General features: G+C 46.7%; 1 protein-coding gene across 1 annotated transcript in view; it reads right to left on the reverse strand.

Moving 5' to 3' along the window:
* Positions 1-25835, reverse strand: part of LOC137347841 (protein AMBP-like) — a 522339-nt gene that overhangs the window by 24029 nt on the left and 472475 nt on the right. Inside the window, exon 8 of the mRNA XM_068012887.1 lies at positions 8113-8280. Coding sequence (XP_067868988.1) covers positions 8113-8280 — 168 coding nt within the window. The remainder of the gene's footprint in view (positions 1-8112; positions 8281-25835) is intronic.

The raw sequence follows: 25835 nt of genomic DNA on the forward strand, positions 1-25835 counted from the left end.
TGAATGTACACTCACTATTGGGCCACAGGCATGTACACTCACCATTGGGACTGGAATGTACACTTACTCTTGGGGCTGGAATGTACACTCACTGTTGGGACTGGAATGTACACTCACTATTGGGACTGGAATGTACACTCACTGTTGGGACTGGAATGTACACTTACTCTTGGGACTGGAATGTACACTCACTGTTGGGACTGGAATGTACACTCACTGTTGGGACTGGAATGTACACTCACTGTTGGGACTGGAATGTACACTCACTGTTGGGACTGGAATGTACACCCACTGTTGGGACTGGAATGTACACTCACTGTTGGGACTGGAATGTACACCCACTGTTGGGACTGGAATGTACACCCACTGTTGGGACTGGAATGTACACTCACTATTGGGCCACATGAATGTCCACTCACTTTTGGGCCACAGGCATGTACACTCACTGTTGGGACTGGAATGTACACTCACTATTGGGACTGGAATGTACGCTCACTATTGGGCCACATGAATGTACACTCACTATTGGGCCACAGGCATGTACACTCACTATTGGGACTGGAATGTATACTCACTATTGGGCCACATGAATGTCCACTCACTATTGGGCCACAGGCATGTACACTCACTGTTGGGTCTGGAATGTACACTCACTATTGGGACTGGAATGTAGACTCACTGTTGGGACTGGAATGTACACTCACTGTTGGGACTGGAATGTACACTCACTATTGGGACAGGCATGTACACTCACTATTGGGACTGGAATGTACACTCACTGTTGGGACTGGAATGTACACTCACTATTGGGTCACAGGCATGCACACTCACTATTGGGACTGGAGTGTACACTCACTATTGGGCCACAGGCATGTCCACTCACTGTTGGGACTGGAATGTACACTCACTGTTGGGACTGGAATGTGCACTCACTGTTGGGACTGGAATGAACACTCACTGTTGGGACTGGAATGTGCACTCACTATTGGGACTGGAATGTACACTCACTATTGGGACTGGAATGTACACTCACTGTTGGGTCTGGAATGTACACTCACTGTTGGGACTGGAATGTGCACTCACTATTGGGACTGGAATGTAAACTCACTGTTGGGACTGGAATGTGCACTCACTTTTGGGACTGGAATGTACACTCACTGTTGGGACTGGAATGTACACTCACTTTTGGGACTGGAATGTACACTCACTATTGGGACTGGAATGTACACTCACTGTTGGGACTGGAATGTACACTCACTGTTGGGGCTGGAATGTCCACTCATTGTTGGGACTGGAATGTACACTCACTGTTGGGGCTGGAATGTACACTCACTGTTGGGGCTGGAATGTCCACTCATTGTTGGGACTGGAATGTACACTCACTATTGGGACTGGAATGTACACTCACTGTTGGGACTGGAATGTACACTCACTATTGGGACTTGAATGTACACTCACCATTGGGACTGGAATGTACACTCACTATTGGGACTGGAATGTACACTCACTATTGGGACTGGAATGTACACTCACTTTTGGGACTGGAATGAACACTCACTGTTGGGACTGGAATGTACACTCACTATTGGGACTGGAATGAACACTCACTGTTGGGACTGGAATGCACACTCAGTGTTGGGACTGGAATGTACACTCACTGTTGGGACTGGAATGTACACTCACTATTGGGACTGGAATGTACACTCACTGTTGGGACTGGAATGTACACTCACTATTGGGACTGGAATGTACACTCACCATTGGGACTGGAATGTACACTCACTATTGGGACTGGAATGTACACTCCGTATTGGGGCTGGAATGTACACTCACTATTGGGACTGGAATGTACACTCCGTATTGGGGCTGGAATGTACACTCACTATTGGGCCACATGAATGTACACTCACTATTGTGACTGGAATGTACACTCACTATTGGGACTGGAATGTACACTCCGTATTGGGGCTGGAATGTACACTCACTATTGGGCCACATGAATGTACACTCACTATTGGGCCACAGGCATGCACACTCACTGTTGGGGCTGGAATGTGCACTCACTATTGGGACTGGAATGTACACTCACTGTTGGGACTGGAATGTACACTCACTATTGGGACTGGAATGTACACTCACTTTTGGGACTGGAATGAACACTCACTGTTGGGACTGGAATGTACACTCACTATTGGGCCACATGAATGTACGCTCACTATTGGGCCACAGGCATGCACACTCACTGTTGGGTCTAGAATGTACACTCACTGTTGGGACTGGAATGTACACTCACTGTTGGGACTGGAATGTACACTCACTATTGGGCCACATGAATGTACACTCACTATTGGGCCACAGGCATGCACACTCACTGTTGGGTCTGGAATGTACACTCACTGTTGGGACTGGAATGTACACTCACTGTTGGGACTGGAATGTACACTCACTATTGGGCCACATGAATGTCCACTCACTATTGGGCCACAGGCATGCACACTCACTGTTGGGTCTGGAATGTACACTCACTGTTGGGACTGGAATGTACACTCACTGTTGGGACTGGAATGTACACTCACTATTGGGACTGGAATGTGCACTCACTATTGGGACTGGAATGTACACTCACTAATGGGACTGGAATGTACACTCACTGTTGGGACTGGAATGTACACTCACTGTTGGGACTGGAATGTACACTCACTATTGGGACTGGAATGTACACTCACTAATGGGACTGGAATGTACACTCACTGTTGGGACTGGAATGTACACTCACTATTGGGACTGGAATGTGCACTCACTATTGGGACTGGAATGTACACTCACTAATGGGACTGGAATGTACACTCACTAATGGGACTGGAATGTACACTCACTGTTGGGACTGGAATGTACACTCACTATTGGGACTGGAATGTGCACTCACTATTGGGACTGGAATGTACACTCACTAATGGGACTGGAATGTACACTCACTGTTGGGAATGGAATGTACACTCACTATTGGGACTGGAATGTGCACTCACTATTGGGACTGGAATGTACACTCCGTATTGGGGCTGGAATGTACACTCACTAATGGGACTGGAATGTACACTCACTGTTGCGACTGGAATGTACACTCACTGTTGGGACTGGAATGTACACTCACTATTGGGACTGGAATGTGCACTCACTATTGGGACTGGAATGTACACTCACTAATGGGACTGGAATGTACACTCACTATTGGACCACATGAATGTACACTCACTATTGAGCCACAGGCATGCACACTCACTGTTGGGGCTGGAATGTGCACTCACTATTGGGACTGGAATGTACACTCACTAATGGGACTGGAATGTACACTCACTATTGGACCACATGAATGTACACTCACTATTGGGCCACAGGCATGTACACTCAGTATTGGGACTGGAATGTACACTCACTATTGGGACTGGAATGTACACTCACTATTGGGCCACATGAATGTACACTCACTATTGGGCCACATGAATGTACACTCACTATTGGGCCACAGGCATGTACACTCACCATTGGGACTGGAATGTACACTCACTATTGGACCACATGAATGTACACTCACTGTTGGGCCACAGGCATGTACACTCAGTATTGGGACTGGAATGTACACTCACTATTGGGACTGGAATGTACACTCACTAATGGGACTGGAATGTACACTCACTATTGGGCCACATGAATGTACACTCACTATTGGGCCACATGAATGTACACTCACTATTGGGCCACAGGCATGTACACTCACCATTGGGACTGGAATGTACACTCACTATTGGGACTGGAATGTACACTCACTATTGGGACGGGAATGTACACTCACTATTGGGCCACATGAATGTACACTCACTATTGGGCCACAGGCATGTACACTCACTGTTGGGACTGGAATGTACACTCACTAATGGGACTGGAATGTACGCTCACTATTGGGCCACATGAATGTACACTCACTATTGGGCCACAGGCATGTACACTCACTGTTGGGACTGGAATGTACACTCACTGTTGGGACTGGAATGTACACTCACTATTGGGACTGGAATGTACACTCACTAATGGGACTGGAATGTACGCTCACTATTGGGCCACATGAATGTACACTCACTATTGGGCCACAGGCATGTACACTCACTGTTGGGACTGGAATGTACACTCACTATTGGGCCACAGGCATGTACACTCACTGTTGGGACTGGAATGTACACTCACTGTTGGGACTGGAATGTACACTCACTATTGGGGCTGGAATGTACACTCACTATTGGGACTGGAATGTACACTCACTATTGGGCCACATGAATGTACACTCACTATTGGGCCACAGGCATGTACACCTACTGTTGGGACTGGAATGTACACTCACTGTTGGGACTGGAATGTACACTCACTATTGGGACTGGAATGTACACTCACTAATGGGACTGGAATGTACGCTCACTATTGGGCCACATGAATGTACACTCACTATTGGGCCACAGGCATGTACACTCACTGTTGGGACTGGAATGTACACTCACTATTGGGCCACAGGCATGTACACTCACTGTTGGGACTGGAATGTACACTCACTATTGGGACTGGAATGTACACTCACTAATGGGACTGGAATGTACGCTCACTATTGGGCCACATGAATGTACACTCACTATTGAGCCACAGGCATGTACACTCAGTATTGGGACTGGAATGTACACTCACTGTTGGGACTGGAATGTACACTCACTGTTGGGCCACATGAATGTACACTCACTATTGAGCCACAGGCATGCACACTCACTGTTGGGACTGGAATGTACACTCACTGTTGGGGCTGGAATGTGCACTCACTATTGGGACTGGAATGTACACTCACTAATGGGACTGGAATGTACGCTCACTATTGGACCACATGAATGTACACTCACTATTGGGCCACAGGCATGTACACTCAGTATTGGGACTGGAATGTACACTCACTGTTGGGACTGGAATGTACACTCACTATTGGGACTGGAATGAACACTCACTGTTGGGACTGGAATGCACACTCACTGTTGGGACTGGAATGTACACTCACTGTTGGGACTGGAATGTACACTCACTATTGGGACTGGAATGTACACTCACTGTTGGGACTGGAATGTACACTCACTATTGGGACTGGAATGTACACTCACCATTGGGACTGGAATGTACACTCACTATTGGGACTGGAATGTACACTCACTATTGGGACTGGAATGTACACTCCGTATTGGGGCTGGAATGTACACTCACTATTGGGACTGGAATGTACACTCACTATTGGGCCACATGAATGTACACTCACTATTGAGCCACAGGCATGCACACTCACTGTTGGGACTGGAATGTACACTCACTGTTGGGGTTGGAATGTGCACTCACTATTGGGACTGGAATGTACACTCACTAATGGGACTGGAATGTACACTCACTATTGGACCACATGAATGTACACTCACTATTGGGCCACAGGCATGTACACTCAGTATTTGGACTGGAATGTACACTCACTGTTGGGACTGGAATGTACACTCACTATTGGGACTGGAATGTACACTCACTGTTGGGCCAAATGGATGTGCACTCACTTTTGGGACTGGAATGTGCACTCACTATTGGGCCACATGAATGTACGCTCACTATTGGGCCACAGGCATGTACACTCACTATTGGGACTGGAATGTACACTCACTGTTGGGGCTGGAATGTCCACTCATTGTTGGGACTGGAATGTACACTCACTATTGGGACTGGAACGTACACTCACAATTGGCCACATGAATGTACGCTCACTATTGGGCCACAGGCATGTACACTCACTATTGGGACTGGAATGTACACTCACTGTTGGGGCTGGAATGTCCACTCATTGTTGGGACTGGAATGTACACTCACTGTTGGGACTGGAATGTACACTCACTATTGGGACTGGAATGTACACTCACTGTTGGGACTGGAATGTCCACTCACTTTTGGGACTGGAATGAACACTCACTGTTGGGACTGGAATGTACACTCACTGTTGGGACTGGAATGTACACTCACTGTTGGGACTGGAATGTACACTCACTTTTGGGACTGGAATGAACACTCACTGTTGGGACTGGAATGCACACTCAGTGTTGGGACTGGAATGTACACTCACTGTTGGGTCTGGAATGTACACTCACTATTGGGACTGGAATGAACACTCACTGTTGGGACTGGAATGTACACTCACTATTGGGACTGGAATGAACACTCACTGTTGGGACTGGAATGTACACTCACTATTGGGACTGGAATGTACACTCACTGTTGGGACTGGAATGCACACTCAGTGTTGGGACTGGAATGTACACTCACTTTTGGGACTGGAATGTACACTCACTATTGGGACTGGAATGAACACTCACTGTTGGGACTGGAATGTACACTCACTATTGGGACTGGAATGTACACTCACTGTTGGGTCTGGAATGTACACTCACTATTGGGACTGGAATGTACACTCACTATTGGGACTGGAATGTACACTCACTATTGGGACTGGAATGTACACTCCGTATTGGGGCTGGAATGTACACTCACTATTGAGCCACAGGCATGCACACTCACTGTTGGGGCTGGAATGTACACTCACTATTGGGACTGGAATGTACACTCCGTATTGGGGCTGGAATGTGCACTCACTATTGGGACTGGAATGTACACTCACTAATGGGACTGGAATGTACACTCACTATTGGGCCACATGAATGTACACTCACTATTGAGCCACAGGCATGCACACTCACTGTTGGGACTGGAATGTACACTCACTGTTGGGACTGGAATGTACACTCACTATTGGGACTGGAATGTACACTCACTGTTGGGCCAAATGGATGTACACTCACTTTTGGGACTGGAATGTGCACTCACTATTGGGCCACATGAATGTACGCTCACTATTGGGCCACAGGCATGTACACTCACTATTGGGACTGGAATGTACACTCATTGTTGGGACTGGAATGTACACTCACTATTGTGACTGGAATGTACACTCACTATTGGGACTGGAATGTACACTCACTATTGGGACTGGAATGTACACTCACTGTTGGGACTGGAATGTACACTCACTATTGGGACTGGAATGTACACTCACTGTTGGGCCACATGAATGTACACTCACTTTTGCGCCAAAGGCATGTCCTCTCACTATTGGGCCAAATGGATGTACACTCACTTTTGGGACTGGAATGTGCACTCACTATTGGGCCACAGGCATGTACACTCACTATTGGGACTGGAATGTACACTCACTGTTGGGACTGGAATGTACACTCACTATTGGGCCACATGAATTTACGCTCACTATTGGGCCACAGGCATGTACACTCACTATTGGGACTGGAATGTACACTCACTGTTGGGGCTGGAATGTACACTCACTATTGGGACTGGAATGTACACTCACCATTGGGACTGGAACGTACACTCACCATTGGGACTGGAATGTACACTCACTTTTGCGCCAAAGGCATGTACTCTCACTATTGGGCCAAATGGATGTACACTCACTTTTGGGACTGGAATGTGCACTCACAATTGGCCACATGAATGTACGCTCACTATTGGGCCACAGGCATGTACACTCACTATTGGGACTGGAACGTACACTCACTGTTGGGGCTGGGATGTACACTCATTGTTGGGACTGGAATGTACACTCACTATTGGGCCACAGGCATGTACACTCACTATTGGGACTGGAATGTACACTCACTATTGGGCCACATGAATGTACACTCACTATTGGGACTGGAATGTACACTCACTGTTGGGACTGGAATGTACACTCACTGTTGGGACTGGAATGTACACTCATTGTTGGGACTGGAATGTACACTCACTATTGGGCCACATGAAGGTACACTCACGTTTGGGAGTGGAATGTACACTCACTATCGGGACTGGATGTACACTCACTATTGGGCTACAGGAATGTACACTCACAAGAGACACAGCAATATATGTTCCTTGCAGGGACAGAAATGTAGAAACTATCGAGACAGAGGAATGTCCACTCAGTGATTGAGCTTGTTATCTCACCTACAGTCCGGCAGGTCTGCAAACATTCCCGTTCAGTTATAAAGTTGTTCCTATTTCCAAGACAGCCGCCGTAATTAAACTTCTCACAGGTCATCGAGGTGTGGTTATAGTAGAATCTCGAAGCATGGCCAAAGCAGGGTCCAGCATCAGGAATCAGTTGGCAGGATTCTTAAAAAAACAAAAGCAACAAGATTAATTTATTAAGTTCCGAAGAAGGGTCACTGACCCGAAACGTTAACTCTGCTTCTCTTTCCACAGATGCTGCCAGACCTGCTGAGTGATTCCAGCATTTCTTGTTTTTGCTTCAGATTTCCAGCATCCGCAGTATTTTGCTTTTATTTAAGATTAATTTATTAATGGATACACGAAAGCTCCAAGCACATAACAGCACAAAGAACAAAGAACAAAGAAAATTACAGCACAGGAACAGGCCCTTCGGCCCTCCAAGCCTGCGCCGATCCAGATCCTCTATCTAAACATGTCGCCTATTTTCTTAGGGTCTGTATCTCTTTGCATCCTGCCCATTCATGTATCTGTCCAGATACATCTTAAAAGACGCTATCGTGCCTGCGTCTACCACCTCCGCTGGCAACGCGTTGCAGGCACACACCACCCTCGGCGTAAAGAACTTTCCACGCATATCCCCCCTAAACGTTTCCCCTCGCACTTTGAACTCGTGACCCTAGTAATTGAATCCCCCACTCTGGGAAAAAGCTTCTTGCTATCCACCCTGTCTATACCTCTCATGATTTTGTACACCTCAATCAGGTCCCCCCTCAACCTCCGTCTTTCTAATGAAAATAATCCTAATCTACTCAACCTGTTTTCATAGCTAGCGCCCTCCATACCAGGAAACATCCTGGTGAACCTCCTCTGCACACTCTCCAAAGCATCTACATCCTTTAGGAAATGTGGCGACCAGAACTGCACGCAGTAATCCAAATGTGGCCGAACCAAAGTTCTTATACAACTGTAACATGACCTGCCAACTCTTGTACTCAATACCCCGTCCGATGAAGGAAAGCACACTCAGGAACACATTCCCTCACACTCCATAGCACGGGAATCAGGAACACATTCCCTCACACTCCAATGATACGGAATCAGGAACGCATTCCCTCACAGTCCATAGCACGGGAATCAGGAACACATTCCTTCACACTCCATAGCAAGGGAATCAGGAAGACATTCCCTCACACTCCATAGCCCGGGAATCTGGAACACATTCCCTCACACTCCATAGCCCGGGAATCTGGAACACATTCCCTCACACTCCAATAACACGGGAATCAGGAACACATTCCCTCACACTCCAATAACACGGGAATCAGGAACACATTCCCTCACTCCAATAACACGGGAATCAGGAACACATTCCCTCACACTCCAATAACACGGGAATCGGGAACACATTCCCTCACTCCAATAACACGGGAATCTGGAACACATTCCCTCACACTCCAATAACACGGGAATCAGGAACACATTCCCTCACACTCCAATAACACGGGAATCGGGAACACATTCCCTCACTCCAATAACACGGGAATCAGGAACACATTCCCTCACACTCCAATAACACGGGAATTGGGAACACATTCCCTCACACTCAAATAACACGGGAATCAGGAAGGCATTCCGTCACACTCCATAGCACGGGAATCAGGAACACATTCCCTCACACTCCATAGCACGGGAATCAGGAACACATTCCTACACACTCCATAGCACGGGAATCAGGAAGATATTCCCTCATACTCCACAGCACGGGAATCGGGAACACATTCCCACACACTCCATAGCACGGGAATCAGGAACACATTCCCTCACACTCCAATAACACGGGAATCGGGAACACATTCCCTCACATTCCAATAACACGGGAATCGGGAACACATTCCCTCACTCCAATAACACGGGTATCAGGAATGCATTCCCTCACACTCCAAGAACACGGGTTTCAGGAACACATTCCCTCACACTCCAATAACATGGGAATCAGGAACACATTCCCTCGCATTCCAATAACACGGGAATCAGGAACACATTCCCTCACACTCCAATAACACGGGAATCAGGAACACATTCCCTAACACTCCAATAACACATGAATCAGGAACATGATCTCTCACACTCCAACAAAAACGGAATCAGGAAAACGTTCCCTCACACTCCAATAACACGGGAATCAGGAACACATTCCCTCACACTCCAATAACACGGGAATCAGGAAAACATTCCCTCACACTCCAATAACACGGGAATCAGGAACACATTCCCTCACACTCCAATAACACTGGAATCAGGAAAACGTTCCCTCACTCCAATAACATGGGAATCAGGAACACATTCCCTCACACTCCAATAACACGGGAATCAGGAACACATACCCTCACACTCCAATAACACGGGAATCAGGAACACATGCCCTCACACTCCAATATCACGGGAATCAGGAACACATTCCCTCGCATTCCAATAACACGGGAATCAGGAGCACATTCCCTCTCACTCCAATAACACATGAATCAGGAACATGTTCTCTCACACTCCAACAAAAACGGAATCAGGAAAACGTTCCCTCACACTCCAAAAGTGCTCGAATCAGGAACGCATTCCCTCTCACTCCAATAACACCGTAATCAGGAAAACATTCCCTCACACTCCAATAACACTGGAATAAGGAACACATTCCCTCAAACTCCAATAACACTGGAATCAGGAACACATTCCCTCAAACTCCAATAATGTTCGAATCAGGAACACATTCCCACACATTCCAACAACACGGGAATCAGGAACACATTCCCTCACACTCCAATAACACAGGAATCAGGAACACATTCCCTCACACTCCAATAACAGTGGAATCAGGAACACATTCCCTCAAACTCCAATAATGTTCGAATCAGGAACACATTCCCACACATTCCAATAACACGGGAATCAGGAACACATTCCCTCACACTCCAATAACACGGGAATCAGGAACAGATTCCCTCACACTCCAATAACACGGGAATCAGGAACACATTCCGTCGCATTCCAATAACACGGGAATCAGGAACACATTCGCTCACACTCTAATAACACTGGAATCAGGAACACATTCCCACACATTCCAACAACACGGGAATCAGGAACACATTCCCTCACACTCCAATAACACGGGAATCAGGAACACATTCCCCCACACTCCAATAACACGGGAATCAGGAACACATTCCCTCGCATTCCAATAACACGGGAATCAGGAACACATTCCCTCTCACTCCAATAACACATGAATCAGGAACATGTTCTCTCACACGCCAACAAAAACGGAATCAGGAAAACGTTCCCTCACACTCCAATAACACGGGAATCAGGAACACATTCCCTCACAATCCATAGCACGGGAATCGGGAACACATTCCCTCACACTCCAATAACACGGGAATCGGGAACACATTCCCTCACATTCCAATAACACGCGAATCGGGAACACATTCCCTCACTCCAATAACACGGGAATCAGGAATGCATTCCATCACACTCCATAGCATGTGTTCGGGCACACATACACTCACACTCCAATAACACGGGAATCAGGAACACATTCCCTCACACTCCAATAACACTGGAATCAGGAACACTTTCCCTCACACTCCATAGCAAGTGTTCGGGCACACATACACTCACACTCCAATAACACGGGAATCAGGAACACATTCCCTCACACTCCAATAACATGGGAATCAGGAACACATTCCCTCGCACTCCAATAACACTGGAATCAGGAACACATTCCCTCACACTCCAATAACACTGGCATCAGGAACACATTCCCTCGCACTCCAATAACACTGGAATCAGGAACACATTCCCTCACACTCCAATAACACTGGCATCAGGAACACATTCCCTCGCACTCCAATAACACTGGAATCAGGAACACATTCCCTCAAACTGCAATAACACTGGAATCAGGAACACATTCCATCACACTCCAATAATACTGGAATCAGGAACACATTCCATCACACTCCAATAACATGGGAATCAGGAACACATTCCCTCGCACTCCAATAACACAGGAATCAGGAAAACATTCCATCACACTCCAATAATACTGGAATCAGGAACACATTCCATCACACTCCAATAACATGGGAATCAGGAACACATTCCCTCGCACTCCAATAACACAGGAATCAGGAAAACATTCCATCACACTCCAATAACATGGGAATCAGGAACACATTCCCTCGCACTCCAATAACACAGGAATCAGGAAAACATTCCATCACACTCCAATAACATGGGAATCAGGAACACATTCCCTCGCACTCCAATAACATGGGAATCAGGAACACATTCCCTCGCACTCCAATAACACAGGAATCAGGAAAACATTCCATCACACTCCAATAACATGGGAATCAGGAACACATTCCCTCGCACTCCAATAACACAGGAATCAGGAAAACATTCCATCACACTCCAATAACATGGGAATCAGGAACACATTCCCTCGCACTCCAATAACACAGGAATCAGGAACACATTCCCTCGCACTCCAATAACACAGGAATCAGGAAAACATTCCATCACACTCCAATAACATGGGAATCAGGAACACATTCTCTCGCACTCCAATAACACAGGAATCAGGAAAACATTCCATCACACTCCAATAACATGGGAATCAGGAACACATTCCCTCGCACTCCAATAACACAGGAATCAGGAAAACATTCCATCACACTCCAATAACATGGGAATCAGGAACACATTCCCTCACACTCCAATAACATGGGAATCAGGAACACATTCCCTCACACTCCAATAACACGGGAATCAGGAACACATTCCATCACACTCCAATAACATGGGAATCAGGAACACATTCCCTCGCACTCCAATAACACAGGAATCAGGAAAACATTCCCTCACACTCCAATAACACGGGAATCAGGAACACATACCCTCACATTCCAATGACATGGGAATCAGGAACACATTCCCTCACACTCCAATAACACTGGAATCAGGAACACATTCCATCACACTCCAATAACACGGGAATCAGGAACACATACCCTCACACTCCAATAACACGGGAATCAGGAACACATTCGCTCACACTCTAATAACATGGGAATCAGGAACACATTCCCTCGCATTCCAATAGCACGGGAATCAGGAACACATTCCCTCTCACTCCATAGCACGGGAATCGGGAACACATTCCCTCACACTCCAATAACACATGAATCAGCAACATGTTCTCTCACACTCCAACAAAAATGGAATCAGGAAAACGTTCCCTCACACTCCAATAACACGGGAATCAGGAACACATTCCCTCACACTCCAATAACACGGGAATCAGGAACACATTCCCTCACACTCCATAGCACGGGAATCGGGAACACATTCCCTCACACTCTAATGACACGGGAATAAGGAACACATTCCCTCACACTCCAGTGACACGGGAATCAGGAACACATTCCCTCACACTCCATAGCACGGAAATCGGGAACACATTCCCTAACTCCAATAACACGGAAATCAGGAACACACTCCCTCACACTCCAATAACACGGGAATCAGGAACACATTCCCTCACACTCCAATAACACGGGAATTGGGAACACATTCCCTCACACTCAAATAACACGGGAATCAGGAAGGCATTCCCTCACACTCCATAGCACGGAAATCAGGAACACATTCCCTCACACTCCATAGCACGGGAATCAGGAACACATTCCCTCACACTCCAATAACACGGGAATCGGGAACACATTCCCTCACATTCCAATAACACGGGAATCGGGAACACATTCCCTCACTCCAATAACACGGGTATCAGGAATGCATTCCCTCACACTCCAATAACACGGGTATCAGGAACACATTCCCTCACACTCCAATAACATGGGAATCAGGAACACATTCCCTCGCATTCCAATAACACGGGAATCAGGAACACATTCCCTCACACTCCAATAACACATGAATCAGGAACATGTTCTCTCACACTCCAACAAAAACGGAATCAGGAAAACGTTCCCTCACACTCCAATAACCGGGAATCAGGATCACATTCCCGCACACTCCAATAACACTGGAATCAGGAAAACGTTCCCTCACACTCCAATAACACGGGAATCAGGAACACATTCCCTCACACTCCAATAACACGGGAATCAGGAACACATACCCTCACACTCCAATAACACGGGAATCAGGAACACATGCCCTCACACTCCAATAACACTGGAATCAGGAAAACGTTCCCTCACACTCCAATAACACGGGAATCAGGAACACATTCCCTCACACTCCAATAACACGGGAATCAGGAACACATACCCTCACACTCCAATAACACGGGCATCAGGAACACATTCCCTCACACTCCAATAACACATGAATCAGGAACATGTTCTCTCACACTCCAACAAAAACGGAATCAGGAAAACGTTCCCTCACACTCCAATAACCGGGAATCAGGATCACATTCCCGCACACTCCAATAACACTGGAATCAGGAAAACGTTCCCTCACACTCCAATAACACAGGAATCAGGAACACATACCCTCACACTCCAATAACACGGGAATCAGTAACACATTCCCGCACACTCCAATAACACTGGAATCAGGAAAACGTTCCCTCACACTCCAATAACACGGGAATCAGGAACACATACCCTCACACTCCAATAACACGGGAATCAGGAACACATTCCCTCGCATTCCAATAAGAAGGAAATCAGGAACACACTCCCTCACACTCCATAGCACGGGAATCGGGAACACATTCCCTCGCACTCTAATGACACGGGAATCAGGAACACATTCCCTCACACTCCAATGACACGGAAATCAGGAACACACACCCTCAGACTCCATAGCACGGGAATCGGGAACACATTCCCTCACACTCCAATGACACGGGAATCAGGAACACATTCCCTCACACTCCAATGACATGGAAATCAGGAACACACTCCCTCACACTCCAATAACACCGTAATCAGGAAAACATTCCCTCACACTCCAATAACAGTGGAATCAGGAACACATTCCCTCACACTCCAATAACACCGTAATCAGGAAAACATTCCCTCACACTCCAATAACAGTGGAATCAGGAACACATTCCCTCACACTCCAATAACAGTGGAATCAGGAACACAATCTCTCACACTCCAATAACACAGGAATAAGGAACACATTCCCTCACACTCCAATAACACTGGAGTAAGGAACACATTCCCTCACACTCAAATAACAGTGGAATCAGGAAAACATTCCCTCACACTCCAATAACAGTGGAATCAGGAACACAATCTCTCACACTCCAATAACACAGGAATAAGGAACACAATCTCTCACACTCCAATAACAGTGGAATCAGGAACACATTCCCTCAAACTCCAATAATGTTCGAATCAGGAACACATTCCCTCACACTCCAATAACACGGGAATCAGGAACACATTCCCTCACACTCCAATAACACTGGAATCAGGAACACATTCCCTCACACTCCAATAACACGGGAATCAGGAACAGATTCCCTCACACTCCAATAACACTGGAATCAGGAACACATTCCCTCACACTCCAATAACACGGGAATCAGGAACAGATTCCCTCACACTCCAATAACACGGGAATCAGGAACACATTCCCTCACACTCCAATAACACGGGAATCAGGAACACATTCCGTCGCATTCCAATAACACGGGAATCAGGAACACATTCGCTCACACTCCAATAACACGGGAATCAGGAACACATTCCCTCGCATTCCAATAACACGGGAATCAGGAACACATTCCCTCTCACTCCAATAACACATGAATCAGGAACATGTTCTCTCACACTCCAACAAAAACGGAATCAGGAAAACGTTCCCTCACTCTCCAATAACACGGGAATCAGGAACACATTCCCTCACACTCCAATAACACGGGAATCAGGAACACATTCCCTCACAATCCATAGCACGGGAATCGGGAACACATTCCCTCACACTCCGATAACACGGAAATCAGGAACACACTCCCTCACACTCCATAGCACGGGAATCGGGAACACATTCCCTCACACTCTAATGACACGGGAATCAGGAACACATTCCCTCACACTCCAATAACACGGGAATCGGGAACACATTCCCTCACATTCCAATAACACGCGAATCGGGAACACATTCCCTCACTCCAATAACACGGGAAACAGGAATGCATTCCCTCACACTCCATAGCACGTGAATCGGGAACACATTCCCTCACACTCTAATGACACGGGAATCAGGAACACATACCCTCACACTCCAATAACACGGGAATCAGGAACACATTCCCTCACACTCCAATAACACGGGAATCAGGAAAACGTTCCCTCACACTCCAATAACACGGGAATCAGGAACACATTCCCTCACACTCCAATAACACGGGAATCGGGAACACATTCCCTCACACTCTAATGACACGGGAATCAGGAACACATTCCCTCACACTCCAGTGACACGGGAATCAGGAACACATTCCCTCACACTCCATAGCACGGGAATCGGGAACACATTCCCTCACTCCAATAACACGGAAATCAGGAACACACTCCCTCACACTCCATAGCACGGGAATCGGGAACACATTCCCTCACACTCTAATGACACGGGAATAAGGAACACATTCCATCACACACCAATGACACGGAAATCAGGAACACACTCCCTCACACTCCATAGCACGGTAATCGGGAATACATTCCCTCACACACTAATGACATGGGAATCAGGAACACATTCCCTCACACTCCAATGACACTGAAATCAGGAACACACTCCATCACACTCCATAGCACGGGAATCGGGAACACATTCCCTCACACTCCAATGACACGGAAATCAGGGACACACTCCCTCACATTCCATAGCACGGGAATCGGGAACACATTCCCTCACACTCTAATGACACGGGAATCAGGAACACATTCCCTCACACTCTAATGACACGGGAATCAGGTACACATTTCCTCTCACTCCAATAACACCGGAATCAGGAACACATTCCCTCACACTCTAATGACACGGGAATCAGGAACACATTCCCTCACACTCTAATGACACGGGAATCAGGAACACATTTCCTCTCACTCCAATAACACCGGAATCAGGAACACATTCCCTCACACTCTAATGACACGGGAATCAGGAACACACTCCCTCACACTCCATAGCATGGGAATCGGGAACACATTCCCTCACACTCCAATGACACGGAAATCAGGAACACACTCCCTCACACTCCATAGCATGGGAATCGGGAACACATTCCCTCACACTCCAATGACACGGAAATCAGGAACACACTCCCTCACACTCCATAGCACGGGAATCGGGAACACATTCCCTCACACTCTAATGACACGGGAATCAGGAACACATTCCCTCACACTCTAATGACACGGGAATCAGGAACACATTTCCTCTCACTCCAATAACACCGGAATCAGGAACACATTCCCTCACACTCTAATGACACGGGAATCAGGAACACATTCCCTCACACTCTAATGACACGGGAATCAGGATCACATTTCCTCTCACTCCAATAACACCGTAATCAGCAAAACATTCCCTCACACTCCAATAACACTGGAATAAGGAACACATTTCCCCACACTCCAATAACACTGGAATAAGGAACACATTCCCTCAAACTCAAACAACACTGGAATAAGGAACACATTCCCTCACACTCCAATAACACGGGAATCAGGAACACATTCCCTCACACTCCAATAACACTGGAATCAGGAACACATTCCCCCACACACCAATAACACTGGAATAAGGAACACATTCCCTCAAACTCCAATAACACTGGAATCAGGAACACATTCCCTCACACTTCAATAACAGTGGAATCAGGAACACAATCTCTCACACTCCAATAACAGTGGAATAAGGAACACATTCCCCCACACTCCAATAACACTGGAATAAGGAACACATTCCCTCAAACTCCAATAACACTGGAATCAGGAACACGTTCCCTCACACTCCAATAACACCGTCATCAGGAAAACATTCCCTCACACTCCAATAACAGTGGAATCAGGAACACATTCCCTCAAACTCCAATAACACTGGAATAAGGAACACATTCCCTCACACTCCAATAACAGTGGAATCAGGAACACAATCTCTCACACTCCAATAACAGTGGAATAAGGAACACATTCCCCCACACTCCAATAACACTGGAATAAGGAACACATTCCCTCAAACTCCAATAACACGGGAATCAGGAACACATTGCCACTCACTCCAATAACACATGAATCAGGAACATGTTCTCTCACACTCCAATAACACGCGAATGAGGAACACATTCCCTCACACTCTAATGACATGGGAATCAGGAACACATTCCCTCACACTCCAGTGACACGGGAATCAGGAACACATTCCCTCACACTCCATAGCACGGGAATCGGGAACACATTCCCTCACTCCAATAACACGGAAATCACGAACACACTCCCTCACACTCCATAGCACGGGAATCGGGAACACATTCTCTCGCACTCCAATGACACCGTAATCAGGAAAACATTCCCTCACACTCCAATAACACTAGAATAAGGAACACATTTCCCCACACTCCCATAACACTGGAATAAGGAACACATTCCCTCACACTCCAATAACACTGGAATCAGGAACACATTCCCTCACACTCCAATAACAGTGGAATAAGGAACACATTCCCCCACACTCCAATAACACTGGAATAAGGAACACATTCCCTCAAACTCCAATAACACTGGAATAAGGAACACATTCCCTCACACTCCAATAACACTGGAATCAGGAACACGTTCCCTCACACTCCAATAACACCGTCATCAGGAAAACATTCCCTCACACTCCAATAACACTGGAATAAGGAACACATTCCCACACACTCCAATAACACGGGAATCAGGAACACATTCCCTCACAATCCATAGCACGGGAATCGTGAACACATTCCCTCACACTCAAATGACACGGGAATCAGGAACACATTCCCTCACACTCCAGCGACACGGGAATCAGGAACACATTCCCTCACACTCCATAGCACGGGAATCGGGAACACATTCCCTCAATCCAATAACACGGAAATCAGGAACACACTCCGTCACACTCCATAGCACGGGAATCGGGAACACATTCCCTCACACTCTAATGACACGGGAATCAGGAACACATTCCATCAAACTCCAAAGACACGGAAATCAGGAACACACTCCCTCACACTCCATAGCACGGGAATCGGGAACACATTCCCTCACACTCTAATGACACGGGAATCAGGAACACATTTCCTCACACTCCAATGACACGGAAATCAGGAACACACACCCTCAGACTCCATAGCACGGGAATCGGGAACACATTCCCTCACACTCCAATGACACGGGAATCAGGAACACATTCCCTCACACTCCAATGACATGGAAATCAGGAACACACTCCCTCACACTCCATAGCACGGGAATCGGGAACACATTCCCTCACACTCTAATGACACGGGAATCAGGAACACCTTACCTCACACTCTAATGACACGGGAATCAGGAACACATTCCATCTCACTCCAATAACACCGGAATCAGGAACACTTTCCCTCACACTCCAATAACACCGTAATCAGGAAAACATTCCCTCACACTCCAATAACACTGGAATAAGGAACACATTTCCCCACACTCCAATAACACTGGAATAAGGAACACATTCCCTCAAACTCCAACAACACTGGAATAAGGAACACATTCCCTCACACTCCAATAACACGGGAATCAGGAACACATTCCCTCACACTCCAATAACACTGGAATCAGGAACACATTCCCTCACACTCCAATAACAGTGGAATAAGGAACACAATCCACCACACTCCAATAACACTGGAATAAGGAACACATTCCCTCAAACTCCAATAACACGGGATTCAGGAACACATTCCCTCACACTCCAATAACACTGGAATCAGGAACACATTCCCTCACACTCCAACACAAGAATCAGGAACACATTCCCTCACACTCCAATAACACGGGAATCAGGAGCACATTCCCTCACACTCCAATAACACTGGAATCAGGAACACACTCCCTCACACTACAATAACACTGGAATCAGGAACACATTCCCTCACATTCCAATAACACGGGAATCAGGAACACATTCCGTCACACTCCAATAACACTGGAATCAGGAACACACTCCCTCACACTACAATAACACTGGAATCAGGAGCACATTCCCTCACACTCCAATAACACTGGAATCAGGAACACACTCCCTCACACTACAATAACACTGGAATCAGCAAACACATTCCCTCACATTCCAATAACACGGAAATCAGGAACACATTCCGTCACACTCCAATAACACTGGAATCAGGAACACACTCCCTCACACTACAATAACACTGGAATCAGGAACACATTCCCTCACACTCCAATAACACTGGAATCAGGAACACACTCCCTCACACTCCAATAACACCGTAATAAAGAACACATTCCCTCACACTCCAATAACACGGGAATCAGGAACACATTCCCTCACACTCCAATAACACTGGAATCAGGAACACATTCCCTCACACTCCAATAACAGTGGAATAAGGAACACATTCCCTCAAACTCCAATAACACGGGAATCAGGAACACATTCCCTCACACTCCAATAACACTGGAATCAGGAACACATTCCCTCACACTCCAACACAAGAATCAGGAACACATTCCCTCACACTCCAATAACACGGGAATCAGGAGCACATTCCCTCACACTCCAATAACACTGGAATCAGGAACACACTCCCTCACACTACAATTACACTGGAATCAGGAACACATTCCCTCACATTCCAATAACACGGGAATCAGGAACACATTCCGTCACACTCCAATAACACTGGAATCAGGAACACATTCCCTCACACTCCAACACAAGAATCAGGAAAACAATCTCTCATACTCCAATAACACGGGAATCAGGAACACATTCCCTCACACTCCAATAACACGGGAATCGGGAACACATTCCCTCACATTCCAATAACACGCGAATCGGGAACACATTCCCTCACTCCAATAACACGGGAATCAGGAACACATTCCCTCACACTCCAATAACACTGGAATCAGGAACACTTTCCCTCACACTCCATAGCACGTGTTCGGGCACACATACACTCACACTCCAATAACACGGGAATCAGGAACACATTCCCTCACACTCCAATAACACTGGAATCAGGAACACTTTCCCTCACACTCCATAGCACGTGTTCGGGCACACATACACTCACACTCCAATAACACGGGAATCAGGAACACATTCCCTCACACTCCAATAACATGGGAATCAGGAACACATTCCCTCGCACTCCAATAACACTGGAATCAGGAACACATTCCCTCACACTCCAATAACACTGGAATCAGGAACACATTCCCTCACACTCCAATAACGCTGGAATCAGGAACACATTCCATCACACTCCAATAACACTGGAATCAGGAACACATTCCATCACACTCCAATAACATGGGAATCAGGAACACATTCCCTCGCACTCCAATAACACTGGAATCAGGAACACATTCCCTCACACTCCAATAACACTGGAATCAGGAACACATTCCATCACACTCCAATAACACGGGAATCAGGAACACATTCGCTCACACTCTAATAACATGGGAATCAGGAACACATTCCCTCGCATTCCAATAGCACGGGAATCAGGAACACATTCCCTCTCACTCCATAGCACGGGAATCGGGAACACATTCCCTCACACTCCAATAACACATGAATCAGGAACATGTTCTCTCACACTCCAACAAAAACGGAATCAGGATAACGTTCCCTCACACTCCAATAACACGGGAATCAGGAACACATTCCCTCACACTCCAATAACACGGGAATCAGGAACACATTCCCTCACACTCCATAGCACGGGAATCGGGAACACATTCCCTCACACTCTAATGACACGGGAATAAGGAACACATTCCCTCACACTCCAGTGACACGGGAATCAGGAACACATTCCCTCACACTCCATAGCACGGGAATCGGGAACACATTCCCTAACTCCAATAACACGGAAATCAGGAACACACTCCCTCACACTCCAATAACACGGGAATCAGGAACACATTCCCTCACACTCCAATAACACGGGAATTGGGAACACATTCCCTCACACTCAAATAACACGGGAATCAGGAAGGCATTCCCTCACACTCCATAGCACGGAAATCAGGAACACATTCCCTCACACTCCATAGCACGGGAATCAGGAACACATTCCCTCACACTCCAATAACACGGGAATCGGGAACACATTCCCTCACATTCCAATAACACGGGAATCGGGAACACATTCCCTCACTCCAATAACACGGGTATCAGGAATGCATTCCCTCACACTCCAATAACACGGGTATCAGGAACACATTCTCTCACACTCCAATAGCACGGGAATCGGGAACACATTCCCTCACTCCAATAACACGGAAATCAGGAACACACTCCCTCACACTCCATAGCACGGGAATCGGGAACACATTCCCTCACACTCTAATGACACGGGAATAAGGAACACATTCCATCACACACCAATGACACGGAAATCAGGAACACACTCCCTCACACTCCATAGCACGGTAATCGGGAATACATTCCCTCACACACTAATGACATGGGAATCAGGAACACATTCCCTCACACTCCAATGACACTGAAATCAGGAACACACTCCATCACACTCCATAGCACGGGAATCGGGAACACATTCCCTCACACTCCAATGACACGGAAATCAGGGACACACTCCCTCACATTCCATAGCACGGGAATCGGGAACACATTCCCTCACACTCTAATGACACGGGAATCAGGAACACATTCCCTCACACTCTAATGACACGGGAATCAGGTACACATTTCCTCTCACTCCAATAACACCGGAATCAGGAACACATTCCCTCACACTCTAATGACACGGGAATCAGGAACACATTCCCTCACACTCTAATGACACGGGAATCAGGAACACATTTCCTCTCACTCCAATAACACCGGAATCAGGAACACATTCCCTCACACTCTAATGACACGGGAATCAGGAACACACTCCCTCACACTCCATAGCATGGGAATCGGGAACACATTCCCTCACACTCCAATGACACGGAAATCAGGAACACACTCCCTCACACTCCATAGCATGGGAATCGGGAACACATTCCCTCACACTCCAATGACACGGAAATCAGGAACACACTCCCTCACACTCCATAGCACGGGAATCGGGAACACATTCCCTCACACTCTAATGACACGGGAATCAGGAACACATTCCCTCACACTCTAATGACACGGGAATCAGGAACACATTTCCTCTCACTCCAATAACACCGGAATCAGGAACACATTCCCTCACACTCTAATGACACGGGAATCAGGAACACATTCCCTCACACTCTAATGACACGGGAATCAGGATCACATTTCCTCTCACTCCAATAACACCGTAATCAGCAAAACATTCCCTCACACTCCAATAACACTGGAATAAGGAACACATTTCCCCACACTCCAATAACACTGGAATAAGGAACACATTCCCTCAAACTCAAACAACACTGGAATAAGGAACACATTCCCTCACACTCCAATAACACGGGAATCAGGAACACATTCCCTCACACTCCAATAACACTGGAATCAGGAACACATTCCCCCACACACCAATAACACTGGAATAAGGAACACATTCCCTCAAACTCCAATAACACTGGAATCAGGAACACATTCCCTCACACTTCAATAACAGTGGAATCAGGAACACAATCTCTCACACTCCAATAACAGTGGAATAAGGAACACATTCCCCCACACTCCAATAACACTGGAATAAGGAACACATTCCCTCAAACTCCAATAACACTGGAATCAGGAACACGTTCCCTCACACTCCAATAACACCGTCATCAGGAAAACATTCCCTCACACTCCAATAACAGTGGAATCAGGAACACATTCCCTCAAACTCCAATAACACTGGAATAAGGAACACATTCCCTCACACTCCAATAACAGTGGAATCAGGAACACAATCTCTCACACTCCAATAACAGTGGAATAAGGAACACATTCCCCCACACTCCAATAACACTGGAATAAGGAACACATTCCCTCAAACTCCAATAACACGGGAATCAGGAACACATTGCCACTCACTCCAATAACACATGAATCAGGAACATGTTCTCTCACACTCCAATAACACGCGAATGAGGAACACATTCCCTCACACTCTAATGACATGGGAATCAGGAACACATTCCCTCACACTCCAGTGACACGGGAATCAGGAACACATTCCCTCACACTCCATAGCACGGGAATCGGGAACACATTCCCTCACTCCAATAACACGGAAATCACGAACACACTCCCTCACACTCCATAGCACGGGAATCGGGAACACATTCTCTCGCACTCCAATGACACCGTAATCAGGAAAACATTCCCTCACACTCCAATAACACTAGAATAAGGAACACATTTCCCCACACTCCCATAACACTGGAATAAGGAACACATTCCCTCACACTCCAATAACACTGGAATCAGGAACACATTCCCTCACACTCCAATAACAGTGGAATAAGGAACACATTCCCCCACACTCCAATAACACTGGAATAAGGAACACATTCCCTCAAACTCCAATAACACTGGAATAAGGAACACATTCCCTCACACTCCAATAACACTGGAATCAGGAACACGTTCCCTCACACTCCAATAACACCGTCATCAGGAAAACATTCCCTCACACTCCAATAACACTGGAATAAGGAACACATTCCCACACACTCCAATAACACGGGAATCAGGAACACATTCCCTCACAATCCATAGCACGGGAATCGTGAACACATTCCCTCACACTCAAATGACACGGGAATCAGGAACACATTCCCTCACACTCCAGCGACACGGGAATCAGGAACACATTCCCTCACACTCCATAGCACGGGAATCGGGAACACATTCCCTCAATCCAATAACACGGAAATCAGGAACACACTCCGTCACACTCCATAGCACGGGAATCGGGAACACATTCCCTCACACTCTAATGACACGGGAATCAGGAACACATTCCATCAAACTCCAAAGACACGGAAATCAGGAACACACTCCCTCACACTCCATAGCACGGGAATCGGGAACACATTCCCTCACACTCTAATGACACGGGAATCAGGAACACATTTCCTCACACTCCAATGACACGGAAATCAGGAACACACACCCTCAGACTCCATAGCACGGGAATCGGGAACACATTCCCTCACACTCCAATGACACGGGAATCAGGAACACATTCCCTCACACTCCAATGACATGGAAATCAGGAACACACTCCCTCACACTCCATAGCACGGGAATCGGGAACACATTCCCTCACACTCTAATGACACGGGAATCAGGAACACCTTACCTCACACTCTAATGACACGGGAATCAGGAACACATTCCATCTCACTCCAATAACACCGGAATCAGGAACACTTTCCCTCACACTCCAATAACACCGTAATCAGGAAAAC

This window comes from Heterodontus francisci, chromosome 32, assembly GCF_036365525.1.
Source record: "Heterodontus francisci isolate sHetFra1 chromosome 32, sHetFra1.hap1, whole genome shotgun sequence".
Classification (NCBI taxonomy): domain Eukaryota; kingdom Metazoa; phylum Chordata; class Chondrichthyes; order Heterodontiformes; family Heterodontidae; genus Heterodontus; species Heterodontus francisci.